General features: G+C 40.0%; 1 protein-coding gene across 2 annotated transcripts in view; it reads left to right on the top strand.

Moving 5' to 3' along the window:
- CA8 (carbonic anhydrase 8) overlaps positions 1-15,135 on the top strand; it is a 94,092-nt gene that overhangs the window by 63,247 nt on the left and 15,710 nt on the right. The window contains exon 8 of one of the 2 annotated variants that reach the window (XM_012463735.3): positions 10,515-10,684. In XM_012463735.3, coding sequence (XP_012319158.1) covers positions 10,515-10,649 — 135 coding nt within the window. In that variant the 3' untranslated portion in view covers positions 10,650-10,684. Of the gene's footprint in view, positions 1-10,514; positions 10,811-15,135 lie in introns of those variants that run through there. The other variant, XM_064384222.1, reaches the window with a different exon arrangement.

Raw genomic sequence — 15,135 nt, 5'->3', positions numbered from 1 at the left:
TTTCCCTCAGACAGTTGGAAACACATAACAAGAACTTCAGCAGCTGAGGCCTGACGTGCAGATTTAGGGATCCTTAGCATCAGAAAAAGAGCGGAATAACAAAACAAATGAGACACCCAAGAAAAGAATATGGACAGAGAAAAGTCACGTAGTGAGGATGGGAGGAGACACTCTGGGACACTTTCCTGAGGCTGATACTTCCTGAGGTATCCTTCCTAAAACTCTTCTAAACTAGTAGGACCCCGTGTAATTCACTCCTGTTTGCCATCTGGTCACTCCAGGTCACTTCTCTTGCTGACTTTGTATTTCTGAAGCAGAGAAGGAATCTGGAATTTGCAGGCATGTGAGGGCCGTGGTCACTGCCAGCCACCACATCCAGGTCAGACTCAGGGACTGCAACCCGTGCAGGGGCCTTGGGTCATACAGGTGCTGTCGTTCTATGAATGACATGTGTAAAACATCAGACTTCCTTCTACATTTAATTTTCCTACAATTTGACTCAAGGATACATACACATTTCTTTGTTGGTGTTGCAGATAGCCCAAAATCATAGATACCCAAATTTCAAAGCCCCGAGGCTTAACATACAGCATGTTTTATGATACTAGGACACATTCATTTGCCTTTACTTGTCATCGACCCTGTTAATAAAAGCAATTTATCGATATAGTAAGGTAATTATGTCATAGTTCTAGCTTCCATTTCTTTATCCTTCTCGTAGGCAGTTGTTAGCATGTGAAATTGCTCCTTTGAGACTGATTTGGATACCTTATTCACTGATTCATGCATTCCTTCATTTATTTGTCAATTATTTGACATTTGCTCTGTTCCAGTTACTGTAATCAGTACTGACAAGGGGAGATCAATAAGATACTCCCAAAAGAATTCACCATCTAGGGGGAAAGGCCAGCTGATGCACAGGTGTACATTAAAAGAAAAATCCAGTCCAGCACTGTGGGACGTATGGACATAGTCTTGCGGTGGCACATAAGAAAGGTGTCTGGATGAGAGTTAGTTATCTAGAGGTCTTCCCTAAGCCAAGTAAGGAGATGTTGCCTGAGTATTTGTGAGAATTGCCAATAGGGGAAAAGTGTCTGTATGCTTGTGTCTGGCAGGGAGACCAGAGAACACAGAGTGCGTTTTGGAAACGCTTGCAGTAAGCGTGGAGAGCCTGTGATGTGAGGGGGTCGGAGAGGGGAGCAGGCGCCTTCCTCAGTGAGCCTCAGGGCTGTGCCACGGGGGTTGGGTTTTCTTCTGAAGGTGGTGGAGAATCAGTGAGCCTCAGGGCTGTGCCATGGGGTTTGGGTTTTCTCCTGAAGGTGGCAGAGAATCACAAGAATGTCGTAAGGAGGAGAGAGATATGACCAAGTTTGAATTCAAGAAACATACTCTGTAGCTGCAGTGTGAAGATGTGGATCATGTGGCAGTGAGACAGAGGAAAGGGAGTGACTTTAGAAATAATAAGGAAGTTGAAGCAGAACCTTGTGGCTGATGACATAGGAAGGATTTGAGGAGGAAAGACCCCCTTGTCACTGGACCTCCCTGGATTTGGCTCGGTTGACTGGCACATGTAAGCTGTTGCTTTCTACCATGATAAGGAATCAAGACGGAAGAGCAGCCTTCACGGAGAAGATGCCAAGTTTATGGTTGCAAATATGGAGAGTTTGAGATACCTTTAAGACATCCAAGAAAGGGGTATGGTATACAAGTGGTGGGTGAAGCAGTTAGTGTAGAAGAGGAGCTCCTTCAGAGGACGAGGGAGTGGCCTCTAACCAGGGGTGTACACTGTAAGAGTGTCCCCAGAGAATGGCTTGACAAGTGGAAAAACGCAGGAGACTCATGTGATGGTTAGAGAAGCTATGGGAGAGGCGAGTTTCAAGAAGGAGTGGAGAGATCATGAGTGTCAGATTCTGCACACACATTCAGTTAAGGACTAAAAAGTATTAACTGGATTTAGCCACAAGGAGAGATTATAGACTTGAGAACGAAGTAGATGAGCTGAATGTCCATAGTCACATTTGTTCAGCATTACTTTATTGAGGGGTAATTTCCTAAAAGTACATCAGATCTTTTAGTGAACATTTTTTTCTTCGCCGGGTGCAGTGGTTCCTGCCTGTAATCTGAGTACTTTGGGAAGCTGAGGTGGACAGATCACCTGAGGTCAGGAGTTCTAGACCAGCCTGGCCAACGTGGTGAAACCCCTGTCTCTCCTAAAAAATACAAAAATTAGCTGGGCCTGGTGGTGGGCTCTTGTGATCCCAGCTGCTTGGAAGGCCAAGGCAGGAGAATTGCTTTGAACCTGGGTGGCGGAGATTGCAGTGAGCCGAGATTGAGCCATTGTACTCCAGCCTGGGCAACAGGAACAAAACTCCATCTCACAAAAAATTTTTCTTTCTTTATAATCACAGCAAATTTTAATTTATTGAAAGGTGTAGCCTTGTTATGTGCTCCAAATTCTCATTTCCACCTAGAATTCCTTTAAGGATTCCATTGCCAGCATTTGCCATCTTAATGCTGATCTATATTGAGAGTGTTAACTGATCCTCTAGATATATAATATTGTACTACTATACAGGCCAGTGTGTTATGTTAAGATCCAGAGAGAGATCATTGTGCCTTAGGCTCTCTGGCTTCAAAGGGAACCTAGCTTTGTATTTTTCCTTGAAATAGGCCAGTGGCAAAGTCTAATTCTAACCTACTAAAGTCATGCTCCCTGATTATTGGGAGGTAAAACCATATCTTCCTACATGAAAGCCGAAGCTGGAGGAATGCATATTGGAAGGAATAATCTCAACTGCCCTTGAAAATAGATGACTTTTTGATTAGTTGTACTTCTCAAGGAAAAGATTTAGGTGCTATTAGCATGGAGCTCCATCACACCATCTGTTCAGAGGGCAGCAGAGTTAAAATGTAGACACGCGAAGATACACATTTATGTATATTAAAATGCAATTTAGAGTGATTTAGAAAAAAATTATAATCTTAGAAGAATGTAAATCAGTCTGTCCTTGAATGTTTTACTTGGTGCTGCTCATAGAATTTCACGGGAAGCAGAGCAAAAAATGGAAAAGGTCCAAATAAGGCAACAAAAGTGAGAGGAGTCAAAGGAAGAGGATGTGATTCTATGAGTTAGACCAAGAAAAATCGAGAAGTCTCAAAAATTGAGAAGTGGAGGAGAGAGATGCTTGACGTATAAAATAGCAAAAGGAATAATGAATGACAGGTGGCGTTTCCACTTAGCTGATTATATTGAGAAATTTGCAAATTTGCATTCAATTAAAGAACATTGTTTCCTTCTATATCATAAAGTTTATATATGTAATTAAGCTGCTGAATATTATTATGGAAAGAATTGGTATTTTGACATGTATCACCTGCTGTAGGATAATAATATTGGCACTAGTAACATTGAAGAAGTTCTTAATCATAATGGTTTCCTATTAAATGCATAATAGCTGTGATTCAGGGGGTAGACTTCAGCTGAAGTATAGTGTGGACTGTTAAGCCCATCATACATTGTCTTGAGTGCTATTAATAAGAATTCTAGAATATGGGTCTGGAAGCCTCTTCTTAGCTGAATTTTTTATATTATTCCTGATCAGCATGCCTTATGTAGGGAGATAAAACACAATTGGATGGATCTGAATGAGTATAATTTTCTCTTTAAAAAATGATCTCTAATCATTAAATTACCTTATTTTTATTACTTTTTTCAAAATTTCCATAGGTTTTTAGGGAACAGGTGGTATTTGGTTACACAAGTAAGTTCTTCAGTGGTGATTTGTGAGATTTTGGTGGACCCATCACCCGAGCAGTATACACTGAACCCAATTTGTCATCTTTTATCCCTCACCCCCTTCCCACACTTTCACCCTGAGTCCCTAAAGTTTATTTTGTCATTCTTACGCCTTTGAATCCTCATCTCTTAGCTACTGCTTATGAGGGAGAACATACAATGTTTGGTTTCCCATTCCTGAGTTACTTCACTTAGAATAATAGTTCCCAATTCCATCCAGGTTGCTGCGAATGCTATCAGTTTATTCCTCTTTATGGCTGAGTAGTATTCCATCATGTGAGTGTGTGTGTATTCACACACACACACACACACCACGGTTTCTTTATCCACTTGTTGATTATGGACATTTTCACCATTACATAACTTTAATATAAATGATGGTCTAAGCATTAGGTTACCAAAGTAAAAAAAAAAAATTTTTTCAGCTGGATTGTTGTGTTTGGAAACGAGATTCCAAGAACAGAATACAAATACCAAAACTTTAGCAAATCTAACACCAGAAATTGTAAGACATATTCTGATTTCACAGAGTCATTAAAATGTGAATGCGTATTAATCTTAGAATTGACAAAACAGGATATTATGGTATAGTGGCATCTGTGCAAGTGTGTGTGTACACATACAGAAATGGGTTGATAATTAAGTTTTACTCTCCTTTTCCTACCTTTTCTTCCTTCTTTTTCTGCATTCCCTTCCTGCTTATCTCTTTCTTAGCTTATCTACATTCTCATGTTAAATGTCTTTGTTTTTTCCTTTCTCTTTCAACTCAAAGTAACACCGGTGAAATGAAGGAATGTGAATGTGCTTATTGTTCATTCACCCTGTGGTTACATGACATGTCTTCTAGAACACTGAAAACTGTTTTAAATGTTCTTTTCTTCAGTCTTGCCTCCTCTTCATTCCTTCTGCATTCCATGTTTCCTGTGGGTTGGAAAGTAGGACTCTTTACATCCTGACAGCCCGAGTTAGTGCCTGGCATGTGCTCAGCCTATGGGATCTAGAGCACATCTGGCCCTGGATAACTGAGGAAGTCTGACCTCACCCACAAAGCAGCAGGCCTTTCTCAGAGGTCTTCATGCTCCATAGGGAATTGGAGGAGCTGTTTCCCTAAAGTCCAGGTTGCTGTAGGGCCACAGCATGGTCATGTTTGAAACTAATTTCAAATGATTGGGAACATTTGTTGTAGATTTTCTTCTATGCCCATCTCTATGGTTTGAACGCGTCCCCTCCAAAACTCAGGTGTTGCCAATGTGATGTATTAAAAGGTGGGACCATTAAGAGGTGTTTAGGCCATGAGGGCCCTTCCCTTGTTAATGGATTAAGACCCTTAAGAAAGAGGCTTCACATAGCATTCCCTTGTTGGCTCGCTTGCCCTCCTGCCTTCTGCCACATGAGGACGCATCAAGAATCCCCTCGCCGAATGCCAGACGCTTTGATCTTGAGCTTCCAGCCTCCAGAACTGTGAGAAAATACATTTCTGTTCTTTATAAATTATCCAGTTTCAGCTATTCTGTTATAGCAGCACAAAACAGAGGAAGACATCCGTGGTTCTCAGACTTGAGCGTGTGTCAGAATCCCCTGAGGGCTTGTTAAAGGGATTGCCGGGTTCCACCCCTGAGTTGCTGATTCTGTAGGCCTGGGGTAGTTGCTGACAACTTACACTTTTATTCTGGGAGGATACTTTGAGAACCACTGTTTCGTATCTACCTGCATTCGTCTCTACATGTAATTGAGATCAGTGCTCTAACCCGAGAATGCTGAGGTCCTGAAGGTGAGTGTGAATGGCAGTGCTAGGTGAGTCCTATCCAGTGGAAACATGATGTGATCCACATATTAAACTTTCTAGTAGCCATGGCAAAAAAAAAAAAAAAAAAAAACAAAAGAAACAGATAAAGTTAAGAAACTAATTCAAATAGTGTATTTAACCCAATATGTGTAAAATACTATCATTTAAGCGTGTAGTCAAGGTAAAAAGTCAATGATGAGATTTCTTCCATTCTTATTTTATACTGAGTCTTTGGCTTGCAGTGTGTATTCTGCACTTCCAGCACATCTCAAATTGGACAGGCCACATTTCAAATGCTTGGTGGCCACGTGGGCCTAGTGGCTGCCATCCTGAACAGTATAAATCAAGGATCTTCTTTCTGGGGAGACTGTTTCTTCACTTTCTTAAAATGTGTTATTTTAAATTGCTTGTAGAGATTTTTATATGTATTTTCTTAGTGTCTTTAGTGATAGACAGCACTTTCCCTGTGATTGTGAGCTCTCTAATCTGTAATTCTTGAGTATGTTTAAATCTGTGTGGCTCAAAAACTCTCTTGAGGTTATGAGAGCAGACACCGTCTGGGGCTGGGGTTCCTTGAGGCTGGGGATGGCATCAGGACCGTTGACATCGGTGTTACTGGGGAGTGAGTGTTCTTCCTACTCTCTGCCTCAAAAAAATTAAAAAGATCAGATTAAGGAGTCACGAAGAGTGAGAGCTGGTTCATAAATGAGAGGTCAGTAAGGAAGAGGAAGCATTGGTTTTATATGAACATTATATAATGGGGTCAAAGAGAAATGAGGCAAGAACAAGGCTGCAGTATGTGAAAGGTGCAGAGTCCTGTCTCTGTGTTTGTCTGTACCTCTCTCTGTATACATGTATGGAGTGTTTAAGTACAATTTGCTTTTTACTTATTAATTTGATTAGTATCATAAGGAATCATATTATTCTTACTCTTGTATTGTTATTGATAATAAAAGAAAAGGAAAGCACCACTTTTATAAAGAACTGTTTTATCAAACCGTAAAATATCTGTCACCTCCCAAATCTTCCTCCCATGTCCTTTGTTGTTGTAATATTTTGTGGGCTAAGAACACTTAACATAAGATCTACCATCTTAGCAATTTAAAGTATACAATGCAGTGTTGTTAACTGTAGGCACCGTGCGGTATAGGAGACCTCGAGGACTTATTTATCTTGCATAACTGCAACTTTGTACCCTTTAACCATTACATCCCCATTTCTGCTTCCTGCCAGCTCTTGGCAGCTGCCATTCTTCTCTCTGCTTCTAAGAGTTCGACCATTTTAGATTCCACATATGAGTGAGTTCATACCATACTTATGTTTTCATGTCTGGCGGATTTCGTCTTCTGGATATAGACTGAAAGGAGTTGAAGTCAGTGTCTTGAAAAGATATCTGCACTCCCATGTTCATTACAGTCAAGACAGGGAAAACATAAGTGCCACGGATGGGTTGCTGGGGAGAGCATACTGACCTTTATGTATTGTATTTCTCTTTTAACATGATGACACATGAAATGTAAGTAAAAAAAAAATCTATTAGAACTTGGGGACCCCTGAAAGTTACATAGCACTAAACTGCAAACCCTGGAAATTAGCGCTTTGAATGCATTAGTAAAGAAGCAGTTTTAAAGCTGAACTTCTAGTGGATAATTTGGTTTGCGAGGCAGTGAAGACTGGAATAAATGTCTTAGACCAATTGCAGTGCATCTCCAGTTCAAAGGACAGTGGCTTTTCAATCTAATACCTTCAGAAGACGGAGACTTATCCATGAAATGTTCAATGTCAGTGCCCCGCATTCAGTTTTCTCTTAAATTGGTTAAAAATCAATACTATGTTAAAGTGGAATGGCACTAACGGTGGATTCACTTATACCTGCAGATATATGTGATAATAATGGTTTCTGGAAGGCCCTGACATTGGAGTTTTGTTAAAGATTTCTGTCCCGAAATATTATTCTGTTCATGTATCACAATCTCTCATTTCAGTGTGGCTGATTTAGTATGCACTTGAAACCATTTGAAGTGACTAAAGGGTTTTGGGGGTGGTTGCTTTAGGAAAATTGGCGCTTCAGAAAGACACATGTTCCCCTCCATCTCTGTTGATGTTTGAATTCTTCAAAGCACTGCTGTGATCAGAGAAAAACATTGCTTGTGAAATAGTTTTCTCTGAGAGTGTAGTCATTTGGGACTGGCTGGCTGTTGATTCAGATCATCTCTTCTGGAAGAAGTTGTTTTCACAGAATGTGCTTCAGGGTGAGGCCTGGGGCTTGAAAGGTTTGTCTCCAGTTCAGAATGCATAAATATAAAATTAACCCAGCTTTAAAATAATCTTCAAAGCCAATAAAAAATGGAGTCTTTCATATGTTGAGGCAGTAAAGTTTCTAGCCCACATTGCTCCTCGGTGACCTGTGCATGCCTCATAGGCTCAGGTTGCAGGTATTAATTATGATTACACGGAAAATAAATGCTAGGAGAGATGACTTTAAATTTCCTCAGTGAATTTTTGGTTTATTATAAATACTTTCTGCATATAAAACTGTAGCTAAATATTTATCTCAAAATGCTAAAGGTTTGACTTCAAAAGAAGTTGTGAAATAGAAATGCTAGTATTTGTCAGACACTTCCTATTGGCCTGGAACTATGCTGAGTGATTTTCAAGAATATTCTTTCTTATTTCTTAGACTATCCTTGTGAATACTGTTATCATCTCTGTTATATACATGTGGAAACTGAGGCTTGAAGAAGTGAAGTCCTTTGGTCGTTTGGGTCTTAGGTGGCAAAGCAGGCAGGAATTGGCCTTTGGGTGCAGAGTCCAGTGCTGTCACTGTTATATTCTTCTTTTTGAAAAAGCATAAGATTCTCTCAAACTGACCAGTTTTCTTTTCACTCTGTACTTAGGGAAAACTTTAAGGTGAAAGCAAATAATAAGAGATTCTCATGCATCTTCAGCTCTAGAAGTTTTTCAGATGCAACAAGCAGTAGGTGCTACTCGTATTTTCATTCTAACACCTGAAGAAGATCTAGTGAAAAACCATCAAGCAGATTAAACAACTGATTGCTTTTCTGACTGGCTCCTCTATGTAAATACAACATATAGATATTATAAAAAACTAAACAGGACAATCCCAGTTGGGTCAGGCTTAATCTCATTAAGGGAAATCAATCAGTGTTCAGCGACATGGACATGGAAAAAATAAGACATTTGAAGTCATCTTTCTTTGCATGCATATGAGTGCAGAGAAAAAAAAACCCCAAAAACCAGCAAAAAGGAAGCTGGCTTTCTGACCCGGGTTCTAATTGAACTAGCCGTTTAATTTTTCTCCAACTCTGTGTATGAGTGTATTGAATTAGAATGTTGTGGGATTCGACTCTTGGAGTCAGGGAGCCTCTTCTGAGAAAAATTCACATGTAAACATTTGTGTATCATTCAGGGCTTTCATGGGCCCCCTAAGTCTCTAGGTGTTTCATGACTTTTGCTGGAACTCCTGAATTAGTTGCTGTCTTGCATTTCATTTCTCTTTATGAATGGCAGAATTCTATGGCTGGGTCAAATTAAGGATCTTTGTAGATATAATCCCTTGATACACAGATGGTGAACTTTTGGTGGATTGATGTTGCCTAAATCACATTTGCTCAATACCCTGGGATATATGCAGGAGATAGATTATACTGAGTTGACTAGATTTCCTGAAGAGGTGGCTGTGGAAATGAGAATAGAGCAGATAGACTTGGAATTGTCAGACTTCTCCACTAGCTAATATGGAAACTTTAAAACTGTTCCAGTCTCAGTTTCCTCTTCTGTATAAGGAATGGAGAATGTGTCATGTGACTATGTGGTACTTAAATGAATTAATAGATGATGAACCCTATAGGTAAATCAGTTCATAGATGGGAATGAGCCTGGGGAATGCTCATCACCTTTGCTTGTTGCTTAAATATTAATACTTCCCAGAGAGTCACGTCTGGCAGGCTCTGGGTTCTTAGAGAAACTGCAGGGAGGCTTGTGGGCAAGGTCCCTGAGGACTCTGAGAACCTCTTCAGTTATAGTGGGGAAGCCATGGGACCTGGAGAGGCCACCCAAGAAAGGGAAATGAACTTGAAAATCAGTATTGTGAAGACCAGAAGTTGGACTCAGACTTTTGGAAAATCATAGATATTTTTTAGACCCATGCTCTCCAGAGGGCTGAAAAAGTGGCAAAAGTCTTTTGATGAAGGGAAACCTTGAATCCACCTAATAAATCTAAGATTTAATCAGTGTTTACATACAGTAACATAAGAATCTGTTAATTAAAGTATACTTGGGAAGCATTTAAGAACACATTCATCCAGCACTTTGGGAGGCCGAGGCGGGTAGATCACGAGGTCAAGAGATTGAGACCATCCTGGTCAACATGGTGAAACCCCGTCTCTACTAAAAATACAAAAAATTAGCTGGTCATGGTGGCGCATGCCTGTAATCCCACCTACTCAGGAGGCTGAGGCAGGAGAATTGCCTGAACCCAGGAGGCGGAGGTTGCAGTGAGCTGAGATCACGCCATTGCACTCCAGCCTGGGTAACAAGAGCGAAACTCCGTCTCAAAAAAAAAAATAAAAAGAAGAACACATTCATTTGTTCACTCTTACTATGTTATAGATAGGCATAAGACCTTTTTGAGAGAGGTGTGTATCATTTTTACATCAACAAATGCAGCAGATTTCTGTGTCTGTTCAAGTTGTTCAGAGACCTTGATGTGTCTGCTTCTGCTGTCATCTCTTGAAAGTATCCTGTCTAATGTCTTAGGTCTGGAAGAATGAAGTCTGCTTTTTTTCTTTTTGAAGCTTAATTTTAATTTTCTCTTTTTAAATTGTAATTTATACATATTTTATGCATGTCCTTTACGAAACTCCAATCTTTTTAATGTATTAATCTATTTTCTTCTGCTTTTATTTTCAGATAGAAGAATTTCGAAGGCTGAGGACGCATGTTAAGGGGGCAGAACTTGTGGAAGGCTGTGATGGGATTTTGGGAGACAACTTTCGACCCACTCAGCCTCTTAGTGACAGAGTCATTAGAGCTGCATTTCAGTAGCCAAAGAGGACAGGAACAAGTCTGTCTTTATGAGGGTATGTCCAGATTACGTAAGGAAAATTAGGTACACAGCTACTTAAACCTAGCATACCAAAGGTACACTTATGGTGATCCTGGTAATTTAATAATAAAGCACATGTACTTCATCTTGATAAAATTTATGACACATTCTTGAGCTCTGTTAATTATAGGTCAGGTAGTTATTTTAATTTTATGCAGTATTAAAGAAAAACTATGATTATATTTTCCTATCAGAGTAGCCCTAAATTCCAAATTTTGCTGGCTTTCATAAGGAAAGACACCCTGAGACCCAGAAAAAGTGACGTGCAAGGACCTCTTTAGTAACTTACCGTGTTGTCCCTTTGAAGCAGCACCAGTCATGTCCCAGTGACCAAGGAGCACACAGGAAGGGGCTTGGGGAGCGTGTGAGCCTCACTGCGGACCCTACTTGTCTTCTGCAGAATTGATTCTCTTGTTTCTCAGGGTAGGGAGCCTATCTGGCCTGCATCGAAATACTTGTTCTATGGAAGCGTTGTTTATTTGATAAAGTGAGAAGCACTTATTAATCATCTGAATATGGTGAAACATAATCTATGTATTTTAATATATCAAATTCACTGTATGTATTCCTTACTCTTAAGGATCTAACAAAATAAAATATCACACACGTGGAAGAGATAAAATATAAAAACGACTATATATTGGATTATTTCTTTACCTTGTCAGTTGCCAAAGAGTACATCGGTCATTGTACATCACTGGCAAACCACAGCTTCCCAAGGGGAAAGCATCTGTTGGAATAGATCCTAGGGAAGCAGTGAAATCTCTTCTCTGTAGACAATTTAAAAATTAGCTGGGCATGGTGGCATCTACTTGTAGTCCCAGCTATTCAGGAGGCTGAGATGGGAGGATCACTTGAGCCCAGAAGGTGGAGGCTGCAGTCAGCTGAAATTGCACCACTGTACTCCAGCCTGGGTGACAGAGTCAGACCTTGTCTCAAACAAAATAAAACAAAATGGAAAAACGAAGAAGTCTGCTGGGTAACCAAGGTGATAGACGTGGAGTCTTGGACACTAGAATAGGAGCAGTGGAGGTGGAGAGAAGCTGATGTGTATGAAATAGAAATTGCAGGTTATAGCTAATGATGAATTAGATGAGGGATAGAGGGAGATGGAAGTGTGAAAGATAACTTCCGGGGATTTACGCTTTGGAAACCCTAGATGGAATGCCACTGAGTGGCAGTAGGAAGGCTGTGGGGAGGCCCTGTTTGGTTGAAGATAAAGAGTTGAGCTGTAGCACAGGGAGTGAGAGATGCCTGTCAACCACAAACTCCAGTAGTGGACTCTGGTCATGAAAGTCATTAGAATTTCAAGAGTGGAGATCATAAAACAGGATGGGTTGAAATATGGGAGTATTGGACATAGACATTGTATATGTACATGTTCATATAATGTTCTGACTTCACTAAGTGTGCATGAAATCTTGTGGGAGGTTTTACATACAAGTTAGGCAAGACAGAGAGAAGTTAGGTCACTGCCCAATGTAATGCAGTTACTGAGCAGCAGAGCTGAAAGATCCAGGCAGCTTGACTGGCAGAGCTCCTTTTCTTTACCATGATATGGGCAGAGGTTAAAGAGAGTCGCTACACTGGTGGTCAAGTGGTACATCAAGGAGGGACGCAGTTGCAGCAGGCCGAAGACCATAGGAAAGCAGGAGCTGGAGACTCCAGGTCACAGCCACCTTGATGGGCTGGACTGGGGTGGGGCAGGAGGCCTCAGCAGCAGAGAGTGGGTAGGATTGAGGAAATCTTTTTTTTCCTATCTTTTTTTTTGCTTTAATTGTACTTTAAGTTCTGGGGTACATGTGCAGATCTTGCAGGATTGTTGCATAGGTACCTACGTGCCATGTGGTTTGCTGTCTCCATCCCCCCCGTCACTTACATCAGGCGTTTCTCCCAGTGTTATCCCTCCCCAACTTCCCTACCCTCTGCTGTCCCTCCCCTAGCTCCCCCCTCCCAACAGACCCCAGTGTGTGATGTTCCCTTCCCTGTGCCTGTGTGTTCTCACTGTACAACACCCACCTATGAGTGAGAACATGTGGTGTTTGGTTTTCTGTTCTTATGTCAGTTTGCTGAGAATGATGGTTTCCAGATTCATCCATGCCCCTACAAAGGACACAAACTTACCGTTTTTTATGGCTGCATAGTATTCCATGGTGTATATGTGCCACATTTTCTTTGTCCAGTCTATCACTGACAGACATTTGGGTTGGTTCCAGGTCTTTGCTATTGTAAACAGTGCCTCAATGAACATATATGTGCATGTGTCTTTATAATAGAACGATTTATAATCTTTTGGGTATATACCCAGTAATGGGATTGCTGAGTCAAATGGAATTTCTATTTCTAGGTCCTTGAGGAATCGCCACACTGTCTTCCACAATGGTTGAACTAATTTACACTCCCATCAATAGTGTAAAAGTGTTCCTATTTCTCCACATCCTCTCTGGCATCTATTGTCTCCAGATTTTTAACTTGTCTATATACTGGAGCGTGGGGAAGGAGCAAGTAGATGGAGAGAGGCTGAAGGTGCTGCTTCTGGGAGGAGCTGGAGCAGTGAAGTCTAAAAAGTTGAAAGGGATGAAATCCTAAGCACACAGGGAGACTGGCTTTTGCTGAGAGGATCGGCACTCTTTGTGCTGCAATGGGAAGGAAGAAAGAAGGAGGTGGCGATTTAGAGCTGCTGTATACCCATGACTTGCTCTTATCATTTAATGATGAATGGGGCAGGAACTAGGAGGGGGAGGGCAGCAGGGAAGATGGCATAGGAGCAGAGGGAAGGGGAAGGATGGATTCAGAGGAGAAGCCAAGAGGCAGCGGGGGTGGGATGAGGGTTGCGAAGCGTGAATTTATGCATTTCTACAGTATAGGTTTAATTAGTATATTCCCTGTGAATGTCAATAACTGTAAATGACACTTTTAATGAAGGAATATTATTCCCTTGAATGTTTGGTTTGTATCTGGTCCTAGACTAGAGTTGCCATTCTCTAAATATCTAAATAGCAATTATTATTATTTTCTTTTTCTTATGCATACACACACACACACATGCACACACACAGAGAGAGAGAGAAATGTTGTTTATGAGATTTTGCATATTTCACATACTTCATATTCTTTATATGATAGCTGAATATTGTGTAGTTTTTCAAAATTTTGAGTTCATTTAGGCACTATTTTTAAAAGGAAGATGGATTTATGTTCTTTTTGTCTTCTCATCTTGGTGGCTGAGATTTCTTAAAGGGGGTAATTTGCTTCCAAATTCCTAAGAATGGTACAGGAATTCTAAGGTGACTCTAATTCTGATTTCATTTTTTTATGAATACATTTCTTATCCTTTTATCTTGAAATGTGTAATACAAATCTACTCAGAGTTCCATATAAAATTTATATTGGGAATCAGGCTTATGTGTGTGTACTTTTTATTTGATATTTAATAATGCCCTAAGGCATGTAATTCAAATTTTTATTAAAGTGAAATGATTTGACAGTCAGACTTTGAATTTAATGCATGAATGTTTCATTTAAGCTCTTGGAACTAAAAAGGAAAAGACATTTCTCTGGTAGTTAGTTGTTCTCTAAAAAATGTTTAAAATAATTCACATTTATTTCAGTTATGTTTTACTGAAATAACTAGTTTTTGGACTTAAAATGACAAATTTTTGAAAAATGACATATCTGGGCACCTGGAAGACTTTGATAGCCAAGCCTTATTATTCCCATGAGTAATCTGTGACTTTTTATATTACCATTTCAGAAGTATGAACTATGATTTTGTATTACACTTGTTTAAAGAATTAGCATGTAACTCACCCAGGTGCTGGAAATTCTGTGGTTCAGTGGTGCTTGTTCAGATTTATGGGGGCCTATGGATATTAAATGATCATGTACTCATTGAATTTTCTATATGATGCAGAGAACTAAATGTATTTTGATAACAATGAACAAATAATATGACAAGTTTAAGGTCAGTTTACTTGTTGCTTTTGTTATCATGACATTGGTACTACTTTTCCAACAAAGTGATTATATGATTATTGGCCTTTTTATTTCATTAAGTGTTAGCCCATTTTTAAAAGGCTATTCTGACTGCCCAAAGAGTGTCTTGCCTGTGACCTACATATTGTTAAGCTGTATACATGTTTACAGTAACTATAAGGAATTAGAATTATTTTCTATAAGAAGCAATGTCACATGGCTCTTTAAATAGTTTCTCTTTGTTTCCCCCTTAGCGGTGGACAAATAAGTATGCCCTAAATAGATTAGGAAAGAAACAATGCCAGAAAAATGGGGTTATTCAGCAGGCATCTCCAAATAGTCCCATTGTCAAACTTGCTTTTATTTTTTGGGGGGATCTTTGATATTATCCTTGACTCTGTCGAACTCTTCCCTACTTGTACTTTTGCAGTTAGTAATATTGTCTTCTTA

The sequence above is a fragment of the Aotus nancymaae genome, unplaced genomic scaffold (assembly GCF_030222135.1).
Source record: "Aotus nancymaae isolate 86718 unplaced genomic scaffold, 86718_ANA_hifiasm-v0.15.2.pri h1tg000036l, whole genome shotgun sequence".
NCBI lineage: Eukaryota > Metazoa > Chordata > Mammalia > Primates > Aotidae > Aotus > Aotus nancymaae.
The sequence above is the reverse complement of the archived record's forward strand: the minus strand, read 5'-3'. Positions and strand labels throughout refer to the sequence as shown.